The sequence below is a fragment of the Cynoglossus semilaevis genome, chromosome 8, assembly GCF_000523025.1.
Source record: "Cynoglossus semilaevis isolate Cse_v1.0 chromosome 8, Cse_v1.0, whole genome shotgun sequence".
NCBI lineage: Eukaryota > Metazoa > Chordata > Actinopteri > Pleuronectiformes > Cynoglossidae > Cynoglossus > Cynoglossus semilaevis.
This window is the reverse complement of record NC_024314.1, coordinates 3,141,759-3,152,787: the sequence shown is the minus strand read 5'-3', so window position 1 is coordinate 3,152,787 and position 11,029 is coordinate 3,141,759. Positions and strand designations below refer to the sequence as shown.

Below are 11,029 nucleotides of genomic sequence, written 5' to 3'. Positions count from 1 at the left end.
TCACAGAGCCAGAAAACAAAGAGGGAGAGGAGGAAGAGGAGGAGAGGTGATCAGTGTGTTCTCCAGAGAACCACAGGTCAGGTAGACATTGCTGACTGATGTTGGAGTTTACGGACGTGAGAAATTCTCTTCTGTACTTTTATTTTCTTACAAATATTTCTTCTACACCTTGGAGACTGTGAATGTGGAAACTTCTCACACAACTCAATTTACCCCAGCCAAAGGCATTTGTTTCTATATTACACTCTGTTTTAAAGTATAAATCGTTGAGAAAAACAGATGCTAAAGAAATATTTAAACCTGATGCACTGAGGCAAGGAGAACGACCTGGAGGACAGAGACTAGTCTATCATCTGAAACCTGATATTGTTGTTTGGTCATAAACATGATTATGCACCGTCATCAAACCTGCACAATTTCCTCACTTCCTACACTGAAGCATCAATAAGGGCCTTCTTCAGGTGGTATTTGCTGTAAACAGAGCTGTGACTGACTGATGTGATTTGATTAAATGACTCAAATGTTGCTTTCCTCCCCTGTAATGAACCAATCCTTCATCTTTGTTTGACCTCTTCTACAGAAGGACTAAAAGCTACCAGTTCCAAAAATCCTGAGTATTTATATTTGACACAATGGAGCTTAGAAATAAAGGGACAAAAATAAAAAATGAAAAATCTAACAGCCAGAGGCTACAGCCCCAAAGTAGCACAAGGTTTGTTTTGTGTATATAGGGATGGAGTGAGGGAGGGGAGGCAGGGTGACAAAAAAGAGAGCGACAAAGACAAAGCAGGGTAGAGTAAAGATAAATGATGGCGAAAATGTGTGTGCGGTGTACAGTTATGAGGGAGTGAAAGTTGAATATATAAGGTGGGTGGTAAATCCATTCCAGTCTGACTCACCCTCCTCAATACAGCAGCAGCAGTAGCAATAGCACAAGCAGCAGCAGCAGCAGCAAAGCTCCGGCCCCAATGGCCGACTTTGCAATAAAATCGTCATAAAAGCACCCAGAGACAGAGCTGCCTCTGTCAGCTGGTTATCACCTGACCAGCACATAACCATCGCTTCTTGTTTATATGACAGTCTGATGCCAGTAGCTCCCCACATTTACCACCACATAACCCTTCCCCTGTGATGCACTAGTCTTTACGGAGGCAGAAACCAAACAACATGACTGAGATCATTCCTCTGAATCTAACGTAATAAAAATAGTATACAAGCTTTAATCCACAAGTCAGCTTCCTGTCTTGTTTGTTAGTGTGCCTGACCACATTATGACACACACTGATATATATATATATATATATATATATATATAGTATACACACACACATATTCCCCAGTAAACAGCATGTATTCTGGCGGTCACACGGCTCAATTCTATTATGTAACCTGTAAATTTTGTTAATTTGATGCTTCAAGAAAAGTCATCAATATGACTCACCCTCCTGCATCCATTATGTCTTACATGAAGATACAAACGCTACAGTAATGAGAAGCTGATCCATCAAGGACGCGAGGTCATTTCAAAAAATGAAAACTGCGTCCTTTGTTCATTTCAAAGAACACATGTGGAAGCTGTCCTGTGAGGTTTGGATGGATGTGTGGATGATCCTGAGAAAATGCAGTTTTATAAGTTGCCTGCTTCTTGTCTCTCTCTGTCTCGTCCTGTGTCCCCCCTGGTGAAAACACGGGAGCAGTGCACTCAGCTAGGTGATGACACTGATGCGAGGCGGCAGAAAGCATGCTCGGACACGGTCGGTCGGCTTGTAAACACACTTGGCTGCCCTTGGAGGGCCAAGGTTGAATCAAGTCGCTCCGGTAGCAACAGAGACGGTTTAAGACAAACTAGATTTGCCTCCCTGTACCTGTCCCCGTCCCTGTCCTCCTCTCCAACGCTCTGTCGTCTGCAGCTGGCTGCCCTGGGGCAGAGGAATCACATCACTGCTCTGCCAAGCACACTCACAGCTAAGTGGGGTCTTAACAGGTGTTTAAAACACACACAGGGACGCCTGTTTGTATCCGCTTGGACGGCAGAGGTCTGCCATTATGTCGTTTCCTAACTGACGATGGGACACAGCAAGAAGGGCGAAGGGACACATAATGTTATCACACCAAGTCGTTTGCCCCTTTGGTGAGGAGGCGAAAAAAGAGAGCGACAAAGACAAAGCAGGGTAGAGTAAAGATAAATGATGGAGAAAATGTGTGTGCGGTGTACAGTTATGAGGGAGTGAAAGTTGAATATATAAGGTGGGTGGTAAATCCATTCCAGTCTGACTCACCCTCCTCAATACAGCAGCAGCAGTAGCAATAGCACAAGCAGCAGCAGCAGCAGCAAAGCTCCGGCCCCAATGGCCGACTTTGCAATAAAATCGTCATAAAAGCACCCAGAGACAGAGCTGCCTCTGTCAGCTGGTTATCACCTGACCAGCACATAACCATCGCTTCTTGTTTATATGACAGTCTGATGCCAGTAGCTCCCCACATTTACCACCACATAACCCTTCCCCTGTGATGCACTAGTCTTTACGGAGGCAGAAACCAAACAACATGACTGAGATCATTCCTCTGAATCTAACGTAATAAAAATAGTATACAAGCTTTAATCCACAAGTCAGCTTCCTGTCTTGTTTGTTAGTGTGCCTGACCACATTATGACACACACTGATATATATATATATATATATATATATATATAGTATACACACACACATATTCCCCAGTAAACAGCATGTATTCTGGCGGTCACACGGCTCAATTCTATTATGTAACCTGTAAATTTTGTTAATTTGATGCTTCAAGAAAAGTCATCAATATGACTCACCCTCCTGCATCCATTATGTCTTACATGAAGATACAAACGCTACAGTAATGAGAAGCTGATCCATCAAGGACGCGAGGTCATTTCAAAAAATGAAAACTGCGTCCTTTGTTCATTTCAAAGAACACATGTGGAAGCTGTCCTGTGAGGTTTGGATGGATGTGTGGATGATCCTGAGAAAATGCAGTTTTATAAGTTGCCTGCTTCTTGTCTCTCTCTGTCTCGTCCTGTGTCCCCCCTGGTGAAAACACGGGAGCAGTGCACTCAGCTAGGTGATGACACTGATGCGAGGCGGCAGAAAGCATGCTCGGACACGGTCGGTCGGCTTGTAAACACACTTGGCTGCCCTTGGAGGGCCAAGGTTGAATCAAGTCGCTCCGGTAGCAACAGAGACGGTTTAAGACAAACTAGATTTGCCTCCCTGTACCTGTCCCCGTCCCTGTCCTCCTCTCCAACGCTCTGTCGTCTGCAGCTGGCTGCCCTGGGGCAGAGGAATCACATCACTGCTCTGCCAAGCACACTCACAGCTAAGTGGGGTCTTAACAGGTGTTTAAAACACACACAGGGACGCCTGTTTGTATCCGCTTGGACGGCAGAGGTCTGCCATTATGTCGTTTCCTAACTGACGATGGGACACAGCAAGAAGGGCGAAGGGACACATAATGTTATCACACCAAGTCGTTTGCCCCTTTGGTGAGGAGGCGAAGGAAATTTCTCAATCAAGAAGGTGTGCACTGAGTGCTGAGTCTGACCAGGGTGCAGTGAAGTGCACACAGTTTAAATGTGAAGCACGGCTCTCTCAGCAACATCACTGCTGACTGATATGGGAGACTGTGCAGAGCAAAGACATTTGCATCTTAAGCCAAGTGCAGACTGTGACTCTGCCGCCACTGGATTTCATTTGACTCTATGAAAAAACGAGTTGCTCAGCTCGTCAAACAGCTTTAAATGTCTTAGCTTAGTTACTTTACTGTGTCGTTGCTCCGTGAAAAACAGAAGTGTGATGTATTGTATCTAACAGTAAAACAGCTTTAAACAAAGTCAATTATGCTTCTGTTTGGTTTTTTTTAATTGTTTTGGCTCTTCACTTGCAGAAGTATTTACACAAGGTGAGCATTTACAGCCCAGCAGCTCTTCCTATGGTGTCAATATGTGCCTTCTTTTGGCAAATGAATATTACTGGCTAGCTCAGGCTCAACAGCTCTACAATTATTATTCAACTGCAGCTGAAAAGAAATACTTGCAAACATATACATTAATGCACAGTTTGACTCATAAAATCTCAGAGCAGGTGAGCTAATTTTCTCGGCAGTGGCAACGTTAAATTCTTCCAAACACAGTCACTTTTCAGCAGTCGGGTTTCGGTGACAGAGTGTGAAATAAAGCAGCACTGGGAAGTACAGAGACCAGTCATGTCTCTATGTGTGCAGCAGACGGTGGCCTACAGTTGGTGAACAAAGCAGCAGCAACTACACATCATCTCATTCCAAGGTGCAGGTGTTTGACCTGTTCTGTGACTTAGTTCAACCCACAGATGTGAGTTAGTACCACACCAGAACCAATCACAGCCCACTATCTGCATCTCTTAGTTTAAATACACAGTAAGACATGGTAAAACAGCCTAAAACAGCCAGACTGTGTGTGTTACGCCTTAGTTACTCACCTCTCAGGTCCTGCCCGGAGCGACCTGGCCCGCAGGTGGTGCTCTGTCTGGGCATTCGCAGCGAGGTGCGTAAGGGTGTGTGTCTCTGCTCATCCAGGTACGCCAAGTCCTCCAGGTGTGCTGAGCTGGTCGCTGTAGATTAGAGATGGGGAGGAAAAAAGGCAACAGCAAAGACAGAGGATGGGAGAAAGTTGTTAAGATCCACATTACGAGGACATCCCCCGTGAACAAGATAGTAAAGTGGGCAGCACTAACCCATGACCAGCCTGACAGCTATTGTCAGGCACAAACAAACCCTGTCCCTTTAAAGTTCTCTCCTAAAATTCCCTCCTGTCAGTGTCTGCCATGCAGCATGCAGGCAGATGCCATTCGACCCCTCTCAGGATTAATTAGCTCGGTAGACAAATGTCTTATTCATGGAGTGAATGCCGTCTGACACTGGCTGCTCAATGTTCACACCTCGCTGTCTCTTCAGGGCCAACGCACAAATCCAGTGAATGTTAAATGTGAGTAAGCGAGTGACTCGTTCTCCCATCTAACCCTAATCTGCTGTTTGGAAAAGAAGGTTGAGTGATGGAAGAGGAAAATGTTTTTATCACCTCAATACTATGACATAAGTAATAATCCGTGTAGTAATCCGTCATAAAAACAAATCTTCTGAAAAATCCAACATCAGAGACATCGGTGCTGAGGCCACCTTATTATACGGTGAACTGAAAAGTCATGGCACCTGAAATGTCAATAAAAACGCCCCAGAGCACCGTAGGTTGACCTCTGACCTGTGACAGAGTTTATAATGAAAACTTCAGGTAACTATTTCACCCTTTCTTATTCTCTCAGCCATAGGTCTGAGCTGTCTTGGAGCTCCCAGCTTGTGACAATGTTTTTGCACAAAAACCCAAAAAAGTACTTAAATTCAACCTTCATTTGCACTCATTTTCTATTCAACTAACCAATCAAACACCAGGCTGAAAGAACTATGGAGAGCTAAGGGGAAGATAGACGAGCAGGGCTTTTTCACAGTGGATTTCTCACTTGTCTGAGAAGAAAAAAAAAATCAAAAATCTCCTCCAAATAACAGAACACCTTGCTCTGGTATGAACTCACCATATTATCAGCACTGATCCTTCACTGTCCTCGGTTCAAAGACCTGTTTCTATGTCACTGGAGTAACGCTAAGTGAAGAAGTGAGTGTGTGTTTGACTCTGTGTGTCCGCGAGTGTGTGTTTGTGTTCTGCTGACTGCCTGAGTCACCACAGCCATGCACCCAAAAAAAAATGAGCCACTTGAGTTTCCCAAAATGGAGGGAAAATGGCAGCTGAGAATGCTGGAGGCCTGGCCATGATGGGAGTTGGTGAGTGGGGGGGGGGGGGCGCTGGTCATTCACAATAGAATGACGAAGATAGTTGCAGCATTAATCTGCTGTTCAACCAAGGAAGAGTGACTCAGGGCTAATGGCCTGAAACATTTCCATTTATTCCCCATTTCCTCCACTTTTTCAGATGTGTTTTGAAAGTGAGACCACAAATGTGTGTGCTCATCATCTCTATCTGCAATGCAGCAGGCTGCTGCTAGCATCGCATTCACAGCCCTTGTGCTGATGCGTCCAGGCTGCATGTTGAGTGAAAGGAAATAAAGAGCTAAGAAATGCACAACGGAAGAGGGAGAGTGAGTGGACTTAGGGGAGCAGGAGAGAGAGGGAGTAAAAGTCCTGGCTGTACAGCACACAGCTTGGTTATTTATGGCCATGACAGACACATCAGACACTTCCTGTTTGACAGAGTGACTGATAGCATGAATGCATCTGTGGCTCAACCAATACACACACAAAGACCAGCTGGGCTGCCGTCCAGTGCCATTTACAGTGTCAGCCGGCGTCCAGTCATCTCGGATACTCAGATATGAGTGTCAGCACCGTCATGCTGTCTCCATGACACTGACATGATCATTTGTGCCAGCCATTTATTTCTTTATTTTTACTCATTTGCTGGGGTGAAAGTGCTATTTCCATCATCCTGTGTCTCCTCTGACGTGTCCCCTAAAGCTTCTTATCCCTCTGTGGTGAACCCCTGATGAGCAGTTTTATATCAATAAATAAAAAACACTAATGCAAAAGAAACCTGCACAAAAAACAATTAATTTATATTTTGCTATTTTATTTTGTAGAAATAAATATTTGGACAACATCCACCTGTCTCAAACAGGTGTCCATATTTCAATTAGAACATTTAAAAATATATTTTAATATTTCTTATCCCAATTTTTGGAATGTATATATATATATATATACTGTATATATACACTGGGAATCAGTCTCATTACTTTTCTACTGTAGATAATTTTCATCTTTAATTTCAATTTAAGAAATTTGCATCACAGGAGCACAACAGGACTTTTGCTTTTGTTCTCTTTACTTTAAGAGTTTCTTTCTGAAGATGTGCTGAACCCAGATGAATGATAGTACCGGCTGTACTGACTCCACAAATGTGGAGAGGAGAGAAATACTCTGTGTCTCAGTTGCTCCTTCCTCCCATATCCATCATCAGCTCAGCCAACGCGCTGCCTTCATTAGGTAATAGAGAATCCTCTTCCCTGCTCATTTTTCTCCTCACTCCCTCTCTTTCTCTCCCTCTCTCCCCTCACATCAAAGCCAGTCTCTCTGTCACTCTGAGGGATAGAAACAGTTAATGCCTGGAGCTTTGATGTTCCACTGCTGTGTCTGCCCAGCCAATCCTCTGCTTGCTCTTTTCTACCGTCCCTAAACCATCTAATAATTCTTTGTGTAGGAAAGTGAGTCAATGCGTGCGTGTGTGTGTTTGTGTGTGTGTGTGTGTGTGTGAGAGAGATTATGAAATCTCCTTTTCTGCATGTACACACCTTCCTCTTCTCAATATGGAATTCCTGATACTGACAACTCTACATTAGACCCATCCACCAGCCCCTCTCTGTTTTATGTGTTTGCATCATCTCCAGCTCCTTCAAAGTCTTTCAGAAAGCTGCCTTCAGCCCACAGATCTGTGGACTGAGGGCCAGAGATGAGACGGAGGGTGGAGCTCTACACCTGGCTGACAGGCTGAGCTCTCAGTCAGACAGGAGAACATGACCTGCATTGATAGAGGGTCATAGATGCAGGAACAGGCCGCATCAGGAGTATTGCTTATATTGTACTGTATGTACACAGTACACTGCACAGTGAGTGCGTGGGAGAAGCACAAATTATAGAGTCTGAAACACCGTCTCCCTCTCTGCCATGATGACAACAGTCGTACAGTCAGGCTCCGTCGGACTGCCTCAGTGTTCAGAAACCGACTTCTTCCCTTGATATATTTACCGTTACTTTTGGGAATTCTCTCTGTAAGGCAGCTGTGGCCCGCAGTCACACACATCAATAAGACTCCAGTCAGCGACACAGCACTTTTCTATGAGCTTTTCCTCCAGCCAGTGTTCTACTCTGAGAAATGAATTACTGCACTCCTTTGTTTGCCCCCACAACAAGGGGGCTGAAGTTTAAAGAACTGAAGCTGTATGTGTACCTGGGGCTAAAGGTAATGGGTTTTTGCCATAAATTAACAATACTAAAGTACTTCATATTTTTAATTTAATTTACTTTTGAGTTGAAGAAAGTTCAGATGAAACTTGGCTGAAACTTAACTATCCAGAGACTATCTGGATTATGAGGCACACCCTACGATCTGTGTTCATCGACAGTTTAACCTTGAAAAACATTCGCTCAATCAGGTGGGACTTTCTGGAGTCTCCTTCTTTTCTTTTCACTGTTGTATTTTTCTGTTGCACATTCAGTCAGTGGGATTAGAGTTAACCTAGTAAAGAAACAGGCTTAAAAGAAAAGATAGGAGTGATGAGGGAGAACCTGGAGGTCACAATCTCAGCAGAGATAGGCAGCTACACACCCATGCATGGCTGGGTAACCTTACTTCTGCCTCCAAAGACAAACTACAGAGAGGGCAGGGAAGAGGATGCAACTCACCGGCCACAGAGTTAGGGCGGGGCATGAGGTACAGAGGGATGGAGTGGGCAGAGTGGGAGGACATGCTCTCCAGGTTGCGCTCAGGGATTTTGTTGAGGCTGTAGGTCGAGGCCGTCATGTTTTCATCCACTCGGTACAGAAAGGAGTCCATGCCTGATTTCTGGGACTGCCACAGTTTGAGGTTTGCTCGGGAGCCTTCACCGTATTTGCCCCCTCGCTCCATGTTTTCAGAATAGCTGGTCAGGGTAGCTGTAACACAGAGAAAGAGGGTCTCCTGAGGTTATTTCCTGTCTGAGCGAAACTCACTGATTTTATCTGTAGACCTCAGAAGTCAGATATCAGGACAGCATCAGGGCTACAGGACTGTCATTGACCACAGACACTCAGCATTAAGTTTCTGGTTTAAACATCAGCACCTAAAATGATCTTTTGTTCAAGAGAAGACGTTGCATTAATATGAGAGCCTTTTTAAAATCTTGACATTTACAAGGAAGTCAGTGATTTACCACAGAGGAAAGTCTCCCGCTCAGTTCTTACCAATTATTCCGCTGTCCCTGCTCTCCAGCGTTGAGGTGGGACTGGTGACGGATCCGTAGGCGCAGTCCTTGGTACCGGCCTGGCCAGGCATGGCAGGGGGGAGGGTGGAGCAGGGGCTGCCTGCAGGTGGGGAGGCAGTGCTGCTGGTTAAGGTAGAGCACGGGCTGATCCTCTGGTTCTGACCCTGGAACAGACGAAAGTTCTTAAACTTTGGTGCAAATGGTGGAGAAAGGCGTAAACTTTTACTCTGTGAGTCAGAAACACAGGAAAATGTCACTTCAACACTGCGGCTCTCAAATGTCTGCCCCCCTGCTGTCGTCAGCCACATGAGTCAAGTCCTTCCTGGTGTGTGTCACACTGACACACAAACACCACACTTTGTTATAACTGACAACAGTGGACTTTCTGATGAAAAGACCGTGTGTCCCACTGTAATTAAGCATAAATTAGGCATGAACTATTGTATAGCAAAGATTAACGTCATCATTGGACAATAGTTAGAAGACAAGAATCTACGTTGGGCAAAGTAAAACAGTAAACTGCAGTTACTCTGGTGCTGGTGCTCTCACATGTTCTAGAAGCAAAAAGAAACAAACTTCCATAGTCATTTGACTCCTACAACGGTACAAAAACAATGTTAAACACCTTGAATGCTGCTGTTAGCAGGTCCAGGTCCTTAGGGAGAGCGAGGCTAAGGATAAGGGTTTATCAAAATATAATTATAAAGTACCAGTTTTAGTTCATCCAGAGGATTATCTAAAAAATATTCCAGGATTTTACCATTCCTAAAATTAATGTCAACATCACCGCAAAAACCTGAGGATTACTGAAATGCTTTATCCTTTTGGAATCACTGAGAGCCAAACAAAAATGTCACAGTATGTCATGTTGTGTTGAAATAATAATAAACAAACAAACAATATACTGTTATCCTAAAAGCCACTATAAGCTTTCTCTCAGAGCCTAAAATAATTAACTTCATCATCACTGACATTTTGTAACTTTTGGTTACCAGTCATCAAACACTAATGTTTGTTTACTAATGGCACAAACAGTACCAACATAACTATATCAGTAGCACACACGTGATATAAAGTACCGTATTTTCTGGACTATACGTCGCTCCGGAGTATGAGTTGCAGCTAGAGTGCCCTTTTGCGGCTGTGAGTGTGAAAAAAACAAACGTGAACCTAGTAGAGTATAAGCCGCGAACCCAGCCAAAGGATGAAAAAAAGTGTGACTTAAAGCCCGGAAAATACAGCAAAAACAGTAGCACTGGTCTTAACTAGTGAGTAATACATAGTTCCCTGTTCCATTAAAAACATGGCCTCTGTAGCCTCAGCTCAGTGTGTGAGAACTGACTGAGTGACAGGCTGAGAAAGCCTTTCCCACCATGGTCAGTCAGTCACCGCTGGACTCCGCTCTCCCCTCGTTTATAAGTGCGTTGTTTACAGGATCTTGACCCGGATGTAGACAAAACATATGCCTCAGACCTCGGTGCACCCACGGCAGCGCTCTGCTGGACTAATGAACCTTATGTTGTGCAGACCTGACCTTAAATGCTGCACAAGAATTAGATTGAACTTGGAGCATAGGACGCATTCAGGGAGCCAGAGCGAGAGAGTATGAAAGGCAATTAACTGCGATCTCTGAGAGTTAAGGTCACCTTGTTTCAGCAGCTGCTGAGGTCTGCAGCAGAGACAACGTCTAACCCGGGAATGTAACTATGTCAAATATGAGCTAAAAGAGGATATGAAGAAGAACTCCACAAAGGAGTGAGCATGCACTAAATGCACTAATAGATATCAAAAATATGAAGTTTGTTCTATGTGCATATTTCAGGAGACCACTAGTGTGAGTCACAGCTCTAAAAAGTGCCGCTTGAATAAACCTCTCTCAATTTGAACACCCCCGCTGCTACAGAAGCGCTCACAACAAGCACGGGCAGACCATCAGTGTAATCGCTTATCCACACTGCTTTAGTGGAAACCCCATACCTGTGCCTGATGGAAAAGCTTCAGCA

The 11,029-nt window shown here is 44.4% G+C and overlaps 1 protein-coding gene across 10 annotated transcripts in view; it reads right to left on the bottom strand.

Moving 5' to 3' along the window:
* tanc2b (tetratricopeptide repeat, ankyrin repeat and coiled-coil containing 2b) overlaps window positions 1–11,029 on the bottom strand; it is a 115,702-nt gene that overhangs the window by 25,343 nt on the left and 79,330 nt on the right. For all 10 annotated transcript variants that reach the window (XM_017034114.2, XM_017034115.2, XM_017034116.2 and 7 more), the window contains 3 exons: window positions 9,007–9,190; window positions 8,470–8,718; window positions 4,482–4,613 (listed from right to left, as the gene is read on the bottom strand). In XM_017034114.2, the coding sequence (XP_016889603.1) occupies window positions 4,482–4,613; window positions 8,470–8,718; window positions 9,007–9,190 (565 nt within the window). The remainder of the gene's footprint in view (window positions 1–4,481; window positions 4,614–8,469; window positions 8,719–9,006; window positions 9,191–11,029) is intronic.